Here is a 21,396-nt window from a genome sequence, read left to right as displayed (position 1 = left end):
CTCCCGCCGCCGCCTGCCGCCCTCCGGCCACCGTCTCCCGCTGCCAGCCGTCACCTGCCTCCCGCCGTTGCTTAACGCTAGCCGCCGTCCTCCGCACTGGCCGCGTTGCCGTCCGCCACCGCCTCCCTCCACCGTTTGCCGCCCACCATTCGATGCCACTGTCTGCCCTCCTCCCGCCGCCGCCTCCCCTCCCGCCGCCTATCTCCCGCCCAACTCACCGAATCTGGCGAGGTTCGAGCTGGCCCGATTGGCCTTGGGCAAGCTTGGCCGCGCCGGATCTAGCGAGGCCCACACTTGCCCTACCGGCCTTGGGTGAGCTCGGCCGCGCCAGATCAAGCGAGTCGGAGCCTTGCCATAGGCCGGCGAGGCTCGATCTCAACAGATCGAGCCTCGCCGGCCTGTGGTGAGGCTTGACTTGGCCGGTCGCCGACCGCCGCCGTGGTCGGCGACCGGTTGAGGAAGAAGAAAAATAAGGAAAAAAAAACGAAAAAGAAAAAAAATGAATGGTGAAAGAAGGAGGGGGGAAAAATGTTTTCCTCTTCTAAAAAAGAGGAAGTCATTTTCCTCAAAAGCGAAGGTGTTTTGCCCATGGGGGGGAAAATGTTTTCCGTGGGAAGTTATTTTCCATGAAACGAATATCGGAAAATCCAGAAGTTATTTTCCGTGAAACGAACGGAGAAGTTCTTTATATTTTCCCAAAGGCTTTCCTAAAAGTCCAACCAAACGCCCTCAATACAAAGAATGCTTCACAAACCCATTGGGAAGTTCTCATCAAATTCTGCAGAAGTAATTCAACGCACTCTTGTTGGGCTAGCTTTGCATGTTCTAGATTCATCCCCCGAATGATTGGCCTTGGTGGGATTAATGTCTTCATTTTTTTTCAAAGGAAGACGAATGAAGAACTCTGGATTCTTCCATAATGGATTAGGACATTTGTGTGAATCTGCACAGGATATCATTAGTTTGAATACCTGGTTCTAGTTGAGACGGGATTAGGCTAGGTAAAAACCTGTGAATGTCAACAAGAGGTTGGAATTGGCTTTTCGATCGAATTTCTTGAGGCAAAAGTCTTACTTTGGGCAATCTGGTCAGGAGAACCCAACTAATGACGAATTGTATTTTAAAGGGTTTGCTCCTCAATTGAGTAGCAAAAGCTTTTCCCCCAGCTGACTCGAAATACTGCGCATGGGTTTCCACAATTTTTCAGGAAGAATTCACAATAGTTGCTGATGCTCCAGTATCCCTGAATGCCACCAAGGGGATGGGCTTATCATACGTGGTGGGGAAGATATAGATTGGAACATGGGGAGATGTATAGATGCTCTATCATACTTGGTACTTGGTAGGGCTTATGAGGGCACCTCCAACCATGCATTCATGCTAAAGCCTTTTGGAGAGCCTTGGAGATGCTTCCCAAAGTGAGTTAACAAAAAAAAAAGTGGCCAAACACCGTTTGCATTTGACCAGGGGGATTTTAGAGCTTCAAAGCCCATTCCAAATACGGAACCAAACGCACCCATCAAGAGTTTGGATAATAGGGGTGATGATACCAGGCCAATCATTGTTGCTGGTATCAGGTAAGGGCTGGATAGCACGGATTGTTTTTGGAGTTTATCTTCAAAGGAGAAAAGACTGATTCGAGATCATCTTCTTGAAGCGTAAGGCTTGTTTGGTACTCAATCCGTTAAATCACGCCAATTATTTTTTCCTGGCTTGCGTACAACCTTGGAATAACTCTTGGAATATTCACCTAATCAAGACTCTTGAAACTAGCATAAAAATAAAGACTCATAAAAACTATGACTCATAATCGACATCATTGTTAAGATTCATAAAACTAGGACTTGAGATCGACAATACAATTAAGACGCTTAATAACTATGACTAAATGCATTTAACTAAAACCAAATGCAAAGTAACTAATATTAGACCCTCCAAATTAGTCCATCAATTTGGGTAATCGAATAGTCACCTTAAAAGATCAACAAACAACAATGAAAGTCGACTAGAAGAGCCTCCGGTTGCTAGGTAGTTGATTAGTAGTCTCGAAATTGGCAACAAACTTGTAAAAATCATGAAATCGACAACTAGTCTTGTGAGTCGACAGCTAGCACATAAAATGGACGTCTTCAAACTTGGACCCATTGAATCATGCTGTGACTGGAATTTATTTTTGCTTGCACGAGTAATGATTGAGTAGACCAATCGATGAATTCGGAGTTGGGCTTGAAGAGATCGACAATACAATTAAGACACTTAATAACTATGACTAAATGCATTTAACTAAAACCAAATGCATAGTAACTAATATTAGACCCTCCAAATTAGTCCACCGATTTGGGTAATCGAATAGTCACCTTAAAAGATCAACAAACAACAATGAAAGTCGACTAGAAGAGCCTCAAGCTGCTAGGTAGTTGATTAGTAGTCTCGAAATTGATAACAAATTTGTAAAAATCATGAAATCGGCAACTAGTCTTGTGAGTCGACAGCTAGCACGTAGAATGGACGTCTTCAAACTTGGACCCATTGAATCACGCTGTGATCGGAAATTATTTTTGCTTGCACGAGCAACGATTGAGCAGACCAATCGATGAATTCGGAGTTGGGCTTGATGAATTACTCCATCCAATCCGATGCCCCCGCATCAATGATCACCCATATTCCCATCCACTTTACCAATAAAAAAAAAAGGACTTACATTTTGAGCAAATGAAAGACGAAGAAATTGTAGGCCGGCTATTTTATTCTTTATCGGCCGACCGGTAAATTTGTGTCATTCTCAAAACTTTATCTTACACTGCGTATTTTGCAATAAAAATTTGGTAAAGACATGTCAAGTCGTATCGGTTTTCAATCAAGCCGTTGGATTTTGCGTTTCTCTCCATAAATTCGCATCCATCCGACTTGTGCGTCGAAATGGCGATCTAACCAGCCTCTCCTAGGGGTGAGCATGATCTGGGTAGACAATTCTCGACATGAAATCGGGAACCGCCCACTAAGGATCGATTCCAAGAAATTGAAATCAAAAACCGATCGCTGGTTCCATGGATCCATCCGGAAACCGATCCCACCAAGTTTCACATAAATGGAAGTGACCAAGAGCGAGAGAGGGAGGCGATGAACGGCTAAAGGCGCGGCCGTTAGTTGAAGGGAGTTGAGAGTTGAGCTTTAGATTAAGGATTTTATGGTTTTCATTTTTCTAAAAATATTTTTGTTTGGGTTGAATTTTTTTTTTAAAATTATATATGTATATATATGTTACCGGTCCAGTCCGGGTGAGCGGGTGAGCAGTTCCACGTCTAGAATCGGGAATCGGACCGGTACTCACCGGGAATCGGATCGGTCCTTACGGGAACCGCTGGTTTCGGGCCGGTTTGGTCCGGTTCCGAGTGATTTGGGCGGTTCCCGATTCCTTTACACAACCCTAGCCTCGCGACTTAAAAAAAAAAGAGAAAGAAGAAAGAAAGAGGGTTAATTCCAAAAAAAGCACCAACTTTAGGTCGAGGACATTCGACCGAACTTTTTTGTTCCATAAAAAGCATCAACTTTAGGTCGAGGGATAATTATGGCCCGAACTTTTTGTCCCGTAAAAAAGTACTAACTTTAGGTCGGGGATAATTCGCCGAACTTTTTTGTCTCGTAAAAAAGCATCAACTTTCACTTAAATCCCAAATCGGCCCTTATTGACTTAAAACCATTGATTTTCCAACTTGACTATTCCACCTTAGTAATAAATCCACGTGACTTGATTTGGATTTAAAGCATTATTCATTATCTTATTCTCTAAATCACAGCTTGAAGAATAACGGTGAAACCTGTTCGTCTCCTTCGCTTCACCTAGCAAGTCAAAAATATCTCTAGATTGAATCTTTCCGGCCAAACTTCGTCGTTTGTCGTAACAAGACTGTAGACCACGCCCCGTCGACAGACGCCATGAAAGAGATTCGCCAAGCTCACCATCATAATTTTTTTTTCTCAAACAAGGGTAACTTCAGACAGAAAATCAATGGGGGCCAAATTTGGGATTTAAATGAAAGTTAGTGCTTTTTTACGAGACAAAAAAAAAGTTCGGCCAAAATTGTCCCTCGACCTAAAGTTAGTGCTTTTTATGGACAAAAAAGTTCAGATCGAATTGTCCTCGACCTAAAGTTGATTTTTTTTTATGAAACAAAAAAGTTCGGACCAAAATTATCTCTCGACCTAAAATTTGCACTTTTTTGGGAATTAACCCGAAAGAAATATTAAGGAGATAATTGTTTTTCCAGAAGGTGGTTGAATTGAATTTGCTCGTTTTCTTCAAACAGACACCATCCGTCCGTCGAATCAAAAGCGCACTTTCGTCATGGACTCTTCGATTCGACCCGGTTCGATCCGCTTCTCGCAGCGATGAGCTTCCTCCGGGGGATCATCGACTCCCTGGGCTCCATCTTCGCCGACGCCGGCGGCGACGACCCCGCGCACGGGCCCCACCGGCGGCCCCCCTGCTCCGCCTTCCCCGATTCTCCGCCCATGTACGGCGGCGGCGGCGGCGGCGCGGCGGCCTCGGTCTCGAACGAGCGGACGGCCTACAAGCTCAAGGGGTACTTCGATTTGGCCAAGGAGGAGATCGCCAGGGCGGTTCGGGCCGAGGAGTGGGGGCTGGTCGACGACGCGATCGTCCATTACCGGAACGCGCAGCGCATACTGCTCGAAGGCAGCTCCACCCCGATGCCTTCGTATATCAGCTCCCGGTAAACCAATTGCTTGAGTTTAAGCGCGGTTTCTTGCTGTTCTCTTGTAATAGGAGTTGCTGTTTGCGTGGGGATGTAGCATGGTTGGCCTCTTGGATTGATTGGCTCCATTTTGCTCTAGATAATTTAGCTAATTTTAGCTCCTGGAACTATCTTGTTGGAGAATTTAGCTAGCTTTAGCTACTAGAATTATCTTGTTTAAGTGATGACTGGAGTACGCGCCCGTGCATTCGCGCTTCCCCCTAAAGTTGTTGTATGTGCTCCGAGTGTGGCGATCAGATCATATCTATATCGAATCGGCAAGTAATATTAGGAAAAGTATACATTTTCGATGATGTGCTACATTTGCAATTATGCATTGTTTAGCCTTAAATGGGCAACCAACATGATGTCTGCAGAGTAGTAGATTAGTGCTAGTTGGAAAGTGTTCCTTACTGCAATAAGTGCAGTAGAGTTCTTGTAGTTTACATAATCCACAAGAAGCTCATGAAAAAAGTCTTCTTGAATGGAGATAAAATTGTTGTCGCTTTTGCATGTGAAATAAGTGAAACTAATTAGATAAAAAAGATATAGTTTTATAACGCAACAGAACTGAATCTCACTGAGAAAGTGGAATAATACTAATTCATATACAAAAGAGGCACAGCATGTCTATAAGTTTGTGAACAAAATTGGGGAAGTAATTTCTCCATTTGGTTTCCTTAATATTTTTGTTTCTTTTGTCCTTCTGTCAAGGATATTGGTGGTGCTCATGCATTTTTCTAATTACCAGGTTGATGTTTATTCTGTAGGGAGCAAGAAAAGGTAAAATCCTACCGACAGAAGATATCAAAATGGCAGGATCAAGTCTTGGATAGATTGCAAGCTTTGAGTCGGAGAGCTGGTATGTTGAGTACTTTTTATGAGGAGAACTGCTGCCGTTCGTCTGTCGTTTCTTTTTCTCTTTCATCTCTTACTCGTTCTTTGTCTTTCTCAAACAGGTGTTGCATCGACAAGCAAGGTGTGTCTGCTGTTGCATATATAGTTCTTCTAGATTTCTTCTCCAAGAAAACTCAATTGGTATTGCACCAAGTGAAGATATCAATTATGAATGGAATCATTACTTCAAAGAATTACAAAACACGTGAATTGAGTTATAAGTTTCCACTCAAATACCTGAAAATGACATTTCGTTACATGACAGACATAGGTCAAGTGTCATAACATGATACATATAGGTTAAATTGAATAATTGCTTAATAACTCTGCGTGCTTGTCTTTTTCTGGCAACTTCCTCTCGATCATTTTCTCTGCAATGTTTTTGTCTTCCATTTGAAAATTAAAAGACTTTTGCTCCCTGTCGTTATTTTAACTTCAATAAGTATTGTGCATCATTCATCCAAAAGTATGTTATCATCCTCAGGCGATTGAGCTAGATAATGGATACTTTTAGTTCAATTTTTTTTTTCTAACTTGTATGCAGAGCACCTTAACTAATGCACATGCTGCTCCAGTTTCGTCAACGGCATCGAATGGTCTTAGATACGCAATTCAAAATTCTCCTCCTGGTAGAAACAATAGACTAGTGAGGAGTCAGACGGAGAAAGTTGCTAGTGCAAGACCGGCGCAGGAATCTGGTAATGGTTATGAAGCAAAATTGGTTGAAATGATAAATACTGCAATAGTGGATAGAAGTCCATCGGTCAAATGGGAAGATGTTGGTAAGAACTTATGATTTAATTCCTCTATCTTTGAACATTGCTGGTCGGGTTTTACTATCTTGAGTGATGTACCAATTGAAGTTTGTTTCAGCTGGTCTGGACAAGGCTAAGCAGGCTTTGATGGAAATGGTTATTTTGCCAACAAAGAGAAGAGATTTATTCACGGGTCTGAGAAGGCCAGCCAGAGGTAATATTTCATCTGATATATGTTGATGCTCTTTATGTAATCAACTTGTGACCTCCCAGAATTTGTCTAATGGGTGAATACTGTGGACTTTGTTCTACAGGTCTGCTCTTATTTGGTCCACCTGGTAATGGAAAGACCATGCTTGCCAAAGCAGTTGCTTCAGAGTCAGAGGCCACATTTTTTAACGTTTCTGCTTCTTCCTTAACATCAAAATGGGTTAGCTTTTTACCTGGATTCTCTTTGTATACCACTAATTTTAATAAATATTTGACTATTTATTTGTGATTGATGTACTAGGTGGGTGAGGGTGAAAAGCTTGTGCGGACTCTCTTTATGGTTGCTATCTCCAGACAGCCATCAGTTATATTTATGGACGAAGTATGTTAAAGACTCTACAGCCTTCAAAACTAAATAATCTGCCTTGTCTGTTTCTGCTTGTTCTTACTGTTCAGACATTTTAATTTGGACAATAGCAAATCAAAATGAAGATTACTACTAATTGAAGGAAAAAAGCTGCATGATATTTCGGACTTTTCTTTTAAGGCCAAATATCATAAAGTGAATAATGTTGCTTTGCTCAGTCTTTCAAATTCTGAATGTGTTCATGGGTACAGCCTCTATTATGGCTTTTCTCCTTTTTGCGGGTGTTCTTTTTCTTTGTTCCTTTTTTTTCTTTTGGGGGGGGGGGGGAAGACGCGTGGAGTGGTTATCGTTTTCCCAAGGCTACTTATCTTATGCACTGCCTCATTTGTCAATTTATAATCTCTTTATGGGTCATCAGACATTTGGCACCATTGGCAGTATTTAGCATCAACATTGCAATTATTTGTGGCTATAATGTGGGTTTTTTTTTGGTCTATTTGTGTGGTGATGCCTTTGGTTTGAAATCTTGGATCTGATTTATTCAGGAGAACTTGTTCAATGGACCTGGCTTATGTTGTCTGGTTTGTAGGACATATTCTATATTTGCATGGTGACATTATTGAATTCAAGTTGACTGAGGAATTGATATTTCTCAATTCTCAACAGATTGACAGCATAATGTCTACAAGATTGGCAAGTGAAAATGATGCTAGCCGGCGATTGAAATCAGAGTTCCTAATACAGTTTGATGGGGTTACCTCTAATCCTAACGACTTAGTGATTGTCATTGGTGAGCTCTGAGTCTTAGTTGAATTATTTTTTCTCCTTCCAGTTTTGGGCAAATCTAATGTCTTCTGCTATTACATCAGTTTCTTTTTTTTTTTTTGGGCTAAACCACAAGCTGAAATGCAATTATTTCCTGTTGCTGATCCTCATTGATGTAGTCCAGCAGATGTGTACCTCCTTAAATTTGTCAACTGATTCATGAACATTTTGTAAATAATCCAACAATTGTTGGAATCTCAAAATGGGTTGGACTTTACCTATCGAAATGCTATGATTGGTTCCAGAAAATTTCCGAGCTAAAGGCTTCTTCATCTCTTGGATCAATTGAGGACATGGTTCCCGCTTGTATGTTGATATTTGAATAAGCTTAAGAGCTTCCATGTGCAGAAATCTATATTGCCTTTAGATTTTATAAATATGTGATGCACCAATTTGAGAGGACATTATTATGTACATTTGGAATTTGCTGTCTGATATCTGGGTCCTTAACTGACTCCTTAAAGTTGATGGCAACTGAACTGCTGCATTTAAGATTTATGATTGGATCTTGTGGCTCGGTTCTTTTCACTTTACTAGCACGACTTGTGTCAATCGCAGGTGCTACAAATAAGCCACAAGAATTGGATGATGCTGTTCTGAGGAGACTGGTGAGTAATTTTAACTCGCAAGAGCAGGAAATAGTGGCAAAATTGACTCTAGTCTGCGATGACTCTTATGTTGATTACTAATAGTATTTTGTGCTTCTGAGGGTAATTGCTTACTTTCCGACTCGTTACGCAATTGACCTAGTAGACCTCTCACATTATTGTTTCAATGATGTGTATGTGTATATACACACACACTCCAGTGTTTGGATGTGATATGACTGGTTGCACAGTCGTCTTCGTTTGTTGTAGTCATTATTGACATGGAAGTCTGCATCTGTGCTTCTTTATTAAGCGGCATTTTTGTCTTTTTGGTTAATGCACTGATTATAGTTGAGGAACAGCCTTATTTTTTTCTAGTGCTCATTTCTTATTTTTAATATCTTGCTAGGTATCTTGTTGTCCTAATACTCAGTTTTGGTGATTCATTGTCATAGCGAATGCATAGTGGAGTGCAATTTTAATTGTTATTCTATGCTTTTGGGATATGAAATAGGAAGAATCTTGACATGATAATCAACTTTTACTGCTCTTGGTTGAGTTACTGGACTGATTTTACTCTGAAATTTGAAAATAAACAGGTGAAGAGAATCTACATACCACTACCAGATGAAAATGTCAGGAGACTTCTTCTAAGAAACAAACTCAAGGGCCGATCATTCTCATTACCTAGTAAGAATGTGTCTTACTCCGATCTTTGCAAGCCCATTTTAAATAACTACACTATTTGTGTTTGTTAATTTGTTGGGGAAAGTGTCTAGACACCTTATGCACTTTGAGTCATTTGTAATTTGACCTAGTGATTTACTTGGGGTAAAAGAATCCTCTTCATAGTACAGGAGGTCAACTGATAGACAGAAACCAAATAGCTGATAGATACAGGGGATGATCTTACATTCTACCCAAAGTACAGGAGGTCAACTGATAGACAGAAACCAAATAGCTAATAGATTCAGAGGAGTAGTCCATTTCTCAATGGCACAAATAGCTTTGGGTGAGAGGTTCTATACTGTGGCCAGTGTGACTGTTGGGAGGAGGCTCTTGATGGTGCGATTCTCTAATTACTTGGCTTGAGCTGTTGTGCATGAATATTTTTTATTGGTTTTATCTGGGTGATGGAAATTTAGTCGGACTTGCCTTAAAAATTGGGAGATATAAAAAGGAAGGAGGGGCTCTTGCTTATTCTGGCGAATGGTGGAACTGTAAAGAATAGGTAGGACACTCAGAAGAAAAAAGGATTTACCTTGGCTCAGTAATACTCGATTTCTGTACCAATTAGTTACAATTAGGTCAGAAAAGCTAAAAAATGTGAACAAGGTCACCTGATTTCTATGATGGTACGGAGCCATAATTAGTGCCTGACTTTTCAACTTGCTTGTTTCAAACTTCTCTGTCTCTTTCTATTTTAAGCTCCTGGCTATCTCCCGCTCTTCCAAGGTTATTCACATTTAGAAGAAATTCTTTTTGAATGATATTTTTGGAAATTTTTTTTTGAGCTTTCAAATCTCTTCGGGCCTTTTGGGAGAAAAATATTCCTGCTCATCCACTTATACTTACATGTATTCTCTCTGTATCTGTCGCAAAAGAAGTATTTTGGTTTCTGCATTCAATGATGTATGTTATGTCATTAGAGCATTTTCTAGTTGATGTACTGCTTTAATTTCTTTGCTGAATAAAGATTTATCTTCATATCCCATCACAGGTGGAGATTTAGAAAGACTTGCAAGAGATACGGAAGGTAAGCTAGCTCTTTGCTCATGCTAGTCCTTGATGCTACGCGGTGTAAACTTTGGTGCGATTCTCATTACTGTATCCCCATAAAATTAATGTTAACTACCAATGTAGGGTATTCTGGAAGTGATCTGCAAGCCCTATGTGAAGAAGCTGCTATGATGCCAATAAGGGAGCTTGGGACAAATATTCTCAAAGTCAAGGCAAATCAGGTAGTATAATCGAGCTACTTTCTACACTTATTCCATTTTTGTGGGAACAAAGAACAAAGAAATGGGATTTGGTACAAAATTTGGCTTAAATGCAACATTATTTTGGCCGTGTCTGAGTTGTTAGGTTGTGAATTTTGGTTCTGTGAGGGTGAAGAAAAAATAATTACTAATGAAAAGATAACAGTTTGAAATAATAGTCCCGTGGTTCGATCTACTTTGGAAACAAACCTAGTGAATTTTTTCTTGCCAGAAGAAGATCTCTGGACTGTATTCAATATTTGGGAGCTTAGAAATTAGCTTATCTATGGCTAACTGGGTTTTTACCGTCTCTGTATCTTTTTTTACTTCAGCTGCAGAAACTTGCAATAGTAATTTGTCTTCTATTTAATGATTGAATTAGACTTTTTGTGTATGATGTCAATCTGTAACACCTCAAATCTTCTAAAAGACGAAAATCTACACTCAGTCATTTAAATATTTTTTAATTATTAAAGTTAGTATTTTGTTTACAAAATGAATGGATGAGCAAAGAACGGTTTTCAACAGTTAAAATGGACAAAAGTGAACTGAAATTGTTTGGTTCAGATTGGATATGAGGGCTCTTTTCAAAACTGTAAATTAAACTGAATTGTTTTTGTAATTTTTCAGATTGGTTTTATCATTTTATAAGTAATCATTAATTAATTAGACATTCTACCTTAGGCAAAGATGACATAGCTAATTAGTTACCGAGAGTTCTATTGGTTAGGTTCGGTTCGGTTCGTTTCCAAATCCTTATCTGGTTGGAGTTTATTTTAGGTTTTCTTGAATTCAATTGATTTGTTTGTTTTAGTGTGGATTCTAAAACAAACCAAACTAAACTATGCTCATCCCTTTGAAAGACATAAGGTAGAAGCTGACACCTAGCTTCTTCCTTCTAGCTCCTAGTTTTTATGCCAAATGCCATAAGATGGGGGCAAAAACTCCCCCCAATCACACACTAAACATTCTCAAAGTGAACTGCCCTCCCTTATACAAATTTGGGCTTGGAACTCGGGATCCATAAAGAATTAGCTGGTAAGTGATCTTAAAAACTAAAGATTACGAGCTTTCCAACATGTGAGAATTGCGCAAATTGGAGGTCACACAGCAAAGTTATGCGTGTTCTGAGGTGACTGCATCTTTATCATCTAACTTTCGGGCAAATCAGTTGCCTGATTATAGGAGACCTTGCCTGACTATCGGCTGAGTTGCCTAATAGTAGGAGCGTTATCGACTATTGTTTCTATCCTGTCATCCTTGTACCCACCTTAGCCACATGACATCTCTTAATATCGTTTGTTGTGGAAGTCTGGTTTTAGACTTCAATGAGGAGAAATCTGCAGCATTAATTTTCCAGCAAAATGCAGCATAGTACCGGTTATATTTCGTAAGGGGCGCTGATTCATATTCTAGTTTTCACCTTTTTCTTGGCACACGAAACCCTGGAAATATTGGTGTTCATGGTACATTGTGAATTTTAGGTCGGTTTTTGGAGCTTTTCCATTTACTGCTCCATTACCCACAAGGGCTTCTATGGATATAGTTCGAAATTAGCATTGAATTTGGTGTTTCAGAGTTCACCTGCAACTCCATGAAAATCTCTCATCGTCATGGTAACCTTTGGAAAATCTTGTTTCACATGATTGGTATTCTGTTTTCACCAGGTAAGGCCTCTTAGATACGAAGATTTTCAGAAGGCGATGACCGTGATTAGACCGAGCTTACATAGAAGCAAGTGGGAGGAGCTTGAGCAGTGGAACAAGGAGTTCGGCTCTAGTTAGACGGTTTGTCTTAGCTCCTCGACGAATGCCCGCCGAGGCTTGTTCAGAAGCAAATGCAGATGCAGAGCTCGACTGAACTGTACGCAGAGATGAGTACACTGTATATCAATAGATTAAGTTGTATATAAATCACAGTTCACACCGTGAACTCATCATTGTATCATGCTCTTCGTTCGAGCCATGTCGCATTGTGTATATTATTCCGATTCTTTCGTATCGAAACATGGATGTGATGCTCGATGCACACACTATTAACCGAACCACTTGATTGTTCTGGTTTTTCTTCTGTAGTTTTTGATGTGGGCTTCTAATTTTGTTGGGGAAGAATGACGGTTCATTCGTGGCATCTGCAAAGCGCGCCATACGCCGGGCACGATCCAAATTTAGGATTCATTTCGCGTCGAATGGGTTAGCAATTTGCACATTCGATCGAGGATCGATCGCAACCTTGGTGACCCGATCGGTTGTTGATTATGTTTTACAATGTGATTGAGGAGTCGCGACAAACATTTGGAGGACGGTTAAGATTTGCGCAAAGAGTGGAAAATCAGGTCTGGGGATTTGGTCATGTTTGCTATTTAATTGACGCCTGAGAAAAATATTTTTTATGCGTTATCATTTTTTTAATTTCATTTCTAGGCATGTGAATTTATGCGACCATGCATGAGCGCGCGCAAATAATAAAAATGGAACACCGAAAATATATAGTAAATGTGCAATAAAAAAAAACTAATAATAAATGTAACTGTCAAATGAAGTAATTTTTCCTACGGCGTCGTTTGGGTGGCGAACGTCCAGCGATTTCAAATTCCAAGCTCTTTCCCTCTTCTCGCTTCGCTCTCTCTCTCGTCTCTCTCTCTCTCTCTCCCCCATTGAAGAAGACCACCGCCGAGCAGCTCGCAGCAGCGCGGATCCAAGGCGGGGAGATGAAGGCGGAGGGAAGCTCGAGGAAGGGATGGTCGCTGCGTGACTTCGAGATCGGCAAGCCCCTCGGCAAAGGCAAGTTCGGCCGCGTCTATCTCGCCCGCGAGGTCAAGGTAAACCTCCCCCGTCGCAGCAAAGATTCGCTTCTCTTTTTCTCCTCGTCGTTCCGATTCGCAGCTGGATTCGCGGAAGATGACGATGATGGTTTCGAATTCGGCGCGTTTGAAATCCTAGTTCGTTCGCATCGCTTCGTCGGCGCGCGACCCCTGTCGCGGTCCGATCGATGTTCTCGCTCTCCCGGACATTCGGGAATTCCGCTCGATTCGGTCGAATCGCACGCTCGGTCCTCTCCTCCGCACGTTTTTTCGCCTGATTTTGTCTAGCTACTGAAGCGAAGGGACTTGGATTTTAGGGACTGTCTGCAGTTTCGAACTGATTTTTTTTTTCTTTTTCCTTTTTGATCTGTTTCGGCTTTTTTAGAGCCAATACATAGTGGCGCTGAAGGTGATATTCAAGGAGCAGATCGAGAAGTACCGGATCCACCACCAGCTGAGGAGGGAGATGGAGATCCAGACTAGCCTCCGGCACGCGAACATACTGCGCCTCTTCGGCTGGTTTCACGACAGCGAGCGCATCTTCCTGATACTCGAGTATGCTTACGGGGGCGAGCTGTACAACGTGCTGAGGAAGCACGGGCATCTCAACGAGAAGCACGCCGCCACGGTGACGACGCCTTCTTACTTTTTGGCAGTTTTCTTTATTGTTCATTGCTGTTTCGGAGTTGGGTTATGGCGATGGCCTCATCATTTGAAATTGCCTCTGCTGCTGAACTTCAGTACATCGCCAGCCTCGCACAAGCATTGGCCTACTGCCACGAGAACCATGTGATTCACAGGGATATCAAGCCGGAAAATTTGTTGCTTGATCACGAGGTACTCGCCCGATTCTATTTATGTGCTTTAGTTGGTTCGTTTTCTTGAAATTAAAATATGCAAACTTCATGTTAGTATGGAGGGGTAGGGGAAAGGTTTAATGTCTTAACATGATTCGTTATGAAAAAGTTTTGTTTGGGTTTCTTTGAATCTGCTTGTGGAACAATTTTCTTCAAAGAATCACACATTGAAGGATGTGGCTGAGACTATGATTGGACGATTAATTCTGTTGAATTCTTGCTTCTTGGAGAAAGCTGAACCTGATTTGGTGTTCAGTTTGTGCTACAAGATCTTTGGAACTGGGTGATGGTTCTTGATTCTCATATCTTCCTTATGTTGTTGTCCTGCTCTATCCCTATGTATGATTTCTATACGTAAAGCCATTTATCCAGTTATGAGATATTTAAACATAACCCAAGTCATTTAGAGGTGTTTCTGCTTGAACAAGCATTTAGGAATTTACCCTCTCATGTTGTAGCTCACAGTAACAGGAGCTTGGAATTTTCGTTTATCTCTTAGAATCTGTCGATATTGAGCTTCAATAAAAGTGGACTTGTGTATTTATAGCCATTTTATGATTGGTTAGATCAAATTCATTATAGGTCAGCTGGGATAAATCTTCTAACTCATTGGTAAAGACGAAGACTGGGAAAAGTATTTCATGGCTGTACGGTAACACAAGTTATTTGTGCAGGGTAGGCTGAAAATTGCAGACTTTGGATGGTCTGTACAGTCGAAGGGCAAGAGACACACCATGTGTGGAACTTTAGATTATTTGGCACCAGAAATGGTAGAAAATAAAGCTCATGATCATGCTGTAGATAACTGGACTCTGGGCATACTTTGTTACGAGTTCCTCTATGGCGTCCCTCCATTTGAGGCTGAGAGCCAAAGGGACACATTCAAAAGGTAGAAATATGACGATTGCTTTTAATTTGCTCCCCGACCCCAGCATTAACGAGAACCGAAAACACGTAACTCGTGCTTGAATGCAGGATAATGGAGGTGGATTTGAATTTCCCTCCCGTTCCTCATGTATCTTCAGAGGCTAAGAATCTTATTTGCCAGGTAATAAGCATATCAGCGTTCGGTTTTCTCTTGATACATTGCCAGGAGTGGTGGTAGCGGGGATAGTCAAGAGCTTACTGAATTGTTTTCCCTTTCTTTTGCAGCTCCTGGTTAAGGACTCTTCAAAGAGGCTCTCTCTTCAGAAGATCGTGGAGCACCCTTGGATCACCAAGAATGCAAATCCTGAGGGTATTTGCAATTAGCATAGGTTTGCTTTGGCTGCGGAGGTTTTGGATGGATCATTGGATGCCAAAATAGGAATTTAACCCTCTGTGAATGTTGTAAATTAATGTTCTTTCATCGGGAGGATGAAGCATTTGCCGATGTCCTTTTTCTGCTTACAACGGCTTCGATATCCAGGCCATCGATTTCCTCCGAACCGAGATGATGCATTCTCAGATGCAAAGTTGTTGAGGGTGCATCGACGTGCTTGCTGTTGCGGAAAGGTGACTTCAAGAGGAAATTCTTGTGTTGCGATTGGCAAAGAAAACCATTGTCGACATGGCCCTCGACTTCAATTGGGCACTACTAGCACTGTCGACATTTGGGCCTTACAACTCGCGCTGACCGGCGAATTGTCGTGTCCAACCGTTAGCCACGAAAAAAAGCTGTCGAAGCTAGAGAGAGAAAGCGGAGATGGAAGACCAAGAGAGAGCGGTGTTGACAAAGTACCATGGATTGATTTTGCTCATATGAGCATATCCCCTGTTTTCAATCGGACTGAAAACAGAGGCAACATCTCCAAGTCATATATCCAACAGCCAGCAAAAATGAGAAAACTATTCTCCTGTGTTTTCGCTGAAAACAAATTTTGGAAACCCTCCATTTTTCTCACCAGACGAAATTTCCGTGAAAATCTTGCAAATGACAAGGAAAATTGGAGGTATGCGGCCTTATTGGTCAAGGCATTGGGGGTATCAAATTCGAGTTTCACTTTCTGTAAGTACTGCACAACTGATGAAAATTTGAGAAATTTCCTCAAACCAAATGGTCCCAAAATATTCTGATTGATTTGTTGGTCTCCATAGTCAGATACTGCTGTAAACATTGAAGAAAGGAAAAGATATGATAGTTAGATATTCTTTTGAGTGTTCAAAGATTTAAACATTTTGTTTTGTCCAACATGTGTATTTGAGTATAAATCTTGGATCATGCTATAAACATGTATATTTGTCCAACATGTATATTTAAACATTTAGTGTCCATTGAGATTTTTATCTCGTTGAATGAGTTCTGACATGAAATCTCAACCTTAATTTATTAAAGTAATGCCGCAGTCTAGTCATTATACTTTTCGAACATAATATCTTCGAACTGAGTATATAATGCTTATCGAGTCGGGTGATGCATAAGAACAAGATTGTCGAAAAATTTAAAGAAAATTACTATAAAGTTCTAAGATTTGACAAACATAAAATGAATCTTTTATGACTTTTTTAAAAAAAAAAAATTAATGACGCGTATATTATGCCACGCATATACATCGCACAACGATAACTCTGAGTCAAAAGCCATTCCCTATTAACCTCCCAAATAAACGCCAATGGAGGAGTATACCCACGGCACCGCCGCCGCCGCCGCCGCAAGCGCCGCGCCGTCGGCGGAAAGGCGCCACCGGTCCGTCTTCGAATTGCCGCCCGACTTCTTCGACTCCTGCGTCCTCCTCCAATCCCCAAACTCCTCCTCCTCATCGACGACCGCCGCCGCCGCAGCCGCAGCAGTCGTTCTGCCTTCCGAGACCGAGGCCTCCCTCGCCCCCGACCTCAAAACCCCAGAGGATAGCCGCGAAGGCGGCAAGGGCTGCGCGGACGGCGTCGCCCTGGCCAGATGGACCTGCAACACTTGCAAGGCCGAGTTCGAGTCGCTCCTCGACCAGCGCTCGCACTTCAAGTCCGATTTCCATCGCCTCAATGTGAGCTCCTTTGACCCTTTTGCAGTCTCCCTGTCCTCTCGTTATTGTCGATTCTCCGAGGATTAGGTAGATGCGGCTGTGTTTGGTCGGTGACTTCGAATGACGAAAGTGTTTATTCGGATGTTTTGATGATGATGACCGATGAATTTGGCTGGCTGTTCTTAGGCGTAGTGAGCTTAGACGAGGCTCTTCCCCGGGGTAAAAAGTAATCTGATTTGATATGGAAGCCATCGAAAGAACTCCTATTTGTTAGCAAAGGGTGTCTTAGATTCTCTCAGTCTGTTGGTAATTGTGAGAATTATGTGAAGTATGTCCGAACATGCAATATGGGTATAACCACTATCCAGGATGCTGGGTCGTGCGAAAGGACCCATTTTTCCCTTTCTTCGAGTTGTCGTGAATATTTGCTTGAACTTGAAGATTTCATTGATAAACTGTGACAAATTAGCGTGTACAATGTATGTAGGTAAAGCTGAGCGTTGCTGGGAAAGATATCATGGAGGAGGAGGATTTTGATAAGCTGACATCTGATTCTTTTATAGACTATGAGATATCAAGCATATCAGGTTCAGAAGATGAACTTGACCAGGGACCCAGGCTCCACAGTGAATTTCATAAGGGATCGGATGAAATTACTAAGCAGAAGATATTTGTTCAGCTTCAGACTGGCGAAATAGTTTCCATCTGGAAGTCCTTACTTCAGAGTGAGTCTGAAGTTATACTCTTTGATAATGGTAAAGCAGTCGCCGTTTATGACAGCGGTTCCTTAACCACATTAAATGCGAATGTAATCATTCAGAAGCTTAACGATCTGATTCGTGAACCAAGGGATAATACTCGTCTGAGGATTGTCTTGCTTGCCAGTGGGGGGCACTTTGCTGGATGTGTTTTTGATGGTAATGGTGTTGTGGCTCACAAGACATTCCACAGGTCGGGTCTCTACTGTCTGAAAGTTTTAATAATCAGAAAATAAACTGAATCGGATTTCACTGTGAACATTCAAAGTTTCGGATCATTCAGTTGACTTTCATTTTCACTTGTACTAATTAATGATCTGTACACTGAATAACAATGTTATTATCCCTCCTTCTAACAATATACTTGTGGAAGAAATGTTCTCTGAATTCATTTTCTTTGCATATAGATATGTCGTGAGGGCTAAGGCAGGCAAGAAACAGTCGCTTAAGGATGCAAGTGGCAGAGCTGCACATTCTGCTGGAGCCTCACTTCGGCGGTATAATGAACTCGCCTTAAAAAAGGTATCTTGTCAGACTCTTTGATAAAGTACTTATCAATTTCCTTTAATTGCATTATCATGCTTCTACAAGAAACTATTTGCTGATGGGGAAGTAAAAGCCCATTTAAGCAAAAAAAAAAAAAAAGTAAATAAACATGGGGAACAAATTGATTGTATTTCCTCAAGGAGTTTTGCTGTACTCGTCTTTTCCAGTTTGACTGCTATTGTTTCATAGATTCATACTATTCCATAAATCTTAGTCATTCTTGGGTGATCAAGTCTTTTTTACTTATTTCTTCATAGATGTTTCCTGAGCTTATAAGAGTAAAGTGTCTGAATGACTATCTTTTCCCTTTCTATGCATGATTATCAAGTAGAAGATCTGGTAACGTATTTAACATAGCCATGTCTGTATCCTTAACAGATTGAATATTTCTGTGTTCCAGGATATTCAGGAGTTACTTCTTTCTTGGAAGCCTTATTTTGATGCTTGTACCAGTGTTTTCATTTATGCACCTTCAAATAACCGCCAGCTTCTTTTCAGTGGAGAGAAGCCATATTTTGGCCATTCTCAATCTGTTGTACGTAACATTTCCTTTAATGTTCGGAGACCTACTTTGAAAGAAGCCAAACGTATATACAATCAATTGACCCAAGTTGCGTATGAAAATGGTGAGAAAGAAATAACATTGATGGAAGGAGATAAGTCATCTTCAAGCAACATTGCTGTGGTCCATGATGAACTGGTTGCTATCAAGGATGAATTGGGTCAAAAATTGGCACATATGGAGATGATTGAAACTTGTTCAGGTCCCATAAAGCCTGATACATTAATATCAAGTGACAGTGACCATAATGAAGTGATTGGTAGATTGACACCATTGCATGAAGCGACGAAACTGGGAAATGTTCAGAAGGTTCTGGAACTCCTGGAAGAGGGGATGGACCCTTGCGCAAAAGATCAAAGGGGACGGACACCATATATGTTGGCAAGTGAAAAGGAAGTGAGAAATGTTTACAGACGTTTTATGGCCTCAAACCTTGATAAGTGGGACTGGCATGCTGCTAAAGTACCCAGTGCATTAACTAGAGAAATGGAGGAATCTCAAGCTGCTAAGCAGGTAGATTTCATGCTCCATGCTAATTACTAAGTGTTTGTGCTCCTAGTGGTCATCAATTCTTCTCTTTTCCTATCAGCAATTGATTTGGGTTAAGTTCTACAAGAGTTTTATATTTGAAGCATTCATACCTTAGGATTTAATGTCTGTCTGGCTGACTATCTTGTCAAACTTTGTATAGTTGGTTCTGGTTCGATACATCATGTTGTCTTGTATGATAAGAGAATCAATTCATTCATTCTACAATTTTGCTTAAACATGGATATTTTTCTTTGGTGCAATGAAGGCATTAGTAGCAATGGTCACATCAGATGTACTTTAAACTTTAAAAATCTATGATTGCTACATTTGGTATGAGTCTTCTATGTGAGCATTTGTTTTATGTCTTTTAGTGTCAGTCCTATTCTCGGTAAGTGATACCTTCTATTGGTCTGTGTTAGTTCGTCATTCTGTCAACCTTTGTTATAGCAGTCAAGTCATTCTTTTACACAGTCAAGCTTATTACTAACGTTGCTGGAGGTTTTCAGGCAGAGAAAGATGCCAAGAAGAAAGCCAGAGCAAAAGAGTTAAAGAAACTACGTAAGGCCAAAGAAAAGAAAGCTCAGGTGCGTATATAGTTGTTTTCTGAAACTTACAGTAATTTCTTAAAATTGTTTATCTTTTCCCTAAGTTGTAGTTTTCTTCTACACATTTCCCCTAGATGCAGATTATATGCGATTATAGAGGCTTTTGGACTGAATGACGATATCTTCTGAAAGATCATTAGCACTTTTGGTGATTGTTCGCTCGCGCATGTTTGTTTGGCCTTTTTGCGAGAGAATGATGGTTGGTTTCCTTTTTATATAACAGTGAAGGGAAAATTGAGCTCGTTCGATTTCGTCTAGGTTCCTACTTAAGAGCTTGGTTACGAGGGATGAATTTTGTGGTTTTCCCATGTCATTTATGGATTGATTTACTTATCTCATTTATTAGAAACTAGTGGTGTTCTGCCTTGCCGGCCAAGAATTAGCCGTGCTTCTGATGTAAGCCTGGGCCCTAGGCCAGTATTATTTAGTATTAGCAACTGACATTTGGTATGCCGCATGCTATCATCTCACTTTCTTATTTCATCCTTTTCCCAAACGGGTGAATCCAGGTTCAGGCTGCAGCCTCTCAAAATGAAGTGAAAGCTTCTGGAGATACATCTGCTAGGAAAGGACTGTCTCAACCTAGTGGAATATCTCAAATATCCAAAGAGGTAAGAAAACAGTCTCAAGGAGCCATGCCTTCACTAAGTTCTATTTTTGTTTGTTTGTAGGAGTTGCGATTGATCTATCCTTTCTGCCCTTCTTCTGCTGCTTCTAACGCTGTCCATTCATGCAAAGTTTGGTTCACTGATCTCATCCAGAAAATCATCCACTGAGATCGTTTGTGAAATTGGTACTGATGTAGCGATGTGTTCTTTTCCTCTCAATCTCTACTCAGGAGCAATTGATGGCAGCACAGGCTGCTGAGAGGGAAAAGAGAGCAGCCGCTGCCGAGAGAAGGATGGCCGCAGCTGCAGCCCTTAGTGCTCAAGGCAATAGTGGAAACTCGGCGCCAAGCACTTCACAGCCAAAAAGCGCGCTAAGTGAAGATACTAACTGCTCCTGTTGTTATGTCTCATTGGATGGTAAAATACCATTTCATAGGTATAATTACAAATACTGCAGCACTACATGTATGCATCTGCATAGAGAAATTCTCGAGGATGGATAAATGCTACCTTAAATTATATATAAAGTTTTCCTCCATTTTCTATTGTATCACTGGTATAACAATTGAAACACATTCAGTGATGTTTACGTTTGTTATCCATCACTTTCACTGTATGTTCCTGATTTCAACTTCCCGTAGATCTACTTCCATCCTTGTCTCTAGGATGCCCATTCTATCTGCTGAATTCATTCCATATTCAATCAATCACCCTTGATTTCTTGGATTTGCCCTCTCAGGATCTTGTGATTACATCAACTAGCATAATCTATCAGTCTCATCATCGATAACCTTAACTCCATATTGATGAACG

At 41.0% G+C, this 21,396-nt stretch overlaps 3 protein-coding genes across 4 annotated transcripts; all 3 read left to right on the top strand.

Moving 5' to 3' along the window:
• Positions 1–4,257: 4,257 nt before the first annotated feature.
• Positions 4,258–12,437, top strand: LOC115678147 (uncharacterized). The gene is made up of 13 exons (XM_030601463.2): positions 4,258–4,733; positions 5,525–5,616; positions 5,714–5,733; positions 6,196–6,433; positions 6,525–6,620; positions 6,721–6,836; positions 6,918–6,998; positions 7,650–7,773; positions 8,367–8,416; positions 8,995–9,085; positions 10,116–10,151; positions 10,259–10,356; positions 12,042–12,437. Exons 1-13 carry the CDS (start codon positions 4,390–4,392, stop codon positions 12,156–12,158), a joined length of 1,503 nt encoding a protein of 500 aa, XP_030457323.2. The 5' UTR covers positions 4,258–4,389; the 3' UTR covers positions 12,159–12,437.
• A 576-nt stretch (positions 12,438–13,013) lies between these two features.
• Positions 13,014–15,426, top strand: LOC115678022 (serine/threonine-protein kinase Aurora-3). Its single transcript, XM_030601296.2, has 6 exons — positions 13,014–13,195; positions 13,563–13,805; positions 13,919–14,014; positions 14,709–14,923; positions 15,010–15,082; positions 15,187–15,426. The coding sequence occupies exons 1-6, from the start codon at positions 13,085–13,087 to the stop codon at positions 15,283–15,285; spliced, it is 837 nt and encodes a 278-aa protein (XP_030457156.1). The 5' UTR covers positions 13,014–13,084; the 3' UTR covers positions 15,286–15,426.
• A 1,164-nt stretch (positions 15,427–16,590) lies between these two features.
• Positions 16,591–21,181, top strand: LOC115678166 (uncharacterized). Of its 2 annotated transcripts, none has more exons than XM_030601495.2 (7): positions 16,591–16,994; positions 17,461–17,924; positions 18,139–18,253; positions 18,678–19,352; positions 19,877–19,954; positions 20,485–20,586; positions 20,814–21,181. In XM_030601495.2, the coding sequence occupies exons 1-7, from the start codon at positions 16,626–16,628 to the stop codon at positions 21,084–21,086; spliced, it is 2,076 nt and encodes a 691-aa protein (XP_030457355.2). In that variant the 5' UTR covers positions 16,591–16,625; the 3' UTR covers positions 21,087–21,181. The 2 variants fall into 2 exon arrangements, with proteins under 2 accessions (XP_030457355.2, XP_056174469.1); XM_056318494.1 differs by lacking the exon at positions 16,591–16,994 and adding an exon at positions 17,004–17,324.
• The last annotated feature ends 215 nt before the right edge of the window (positions 21,182–21,396 follow it).

The sequence above is a fragment of the Syzygium oleosum genome, unplaced genomic scaffold (assembly GCF_021117445.2).
Source record: "Syzygium oleosum isolate NSW1041296 unplaced genomic scaffold, Sole_v2.1 Sole_v2.15, whole genome shotgun sequence".
NCBI classification, from domain to species: Eukaryota; Viridiplantae; Streptophyta; class Magnoliopsida; order Myrtales; family Myrtaceae; genus Syzygium; species Syzygium oleosum.
Note: the sequence above shows the minus strand (reverse complement) of the source record. Positions and strands in the feature narration are given on the sequence as shown.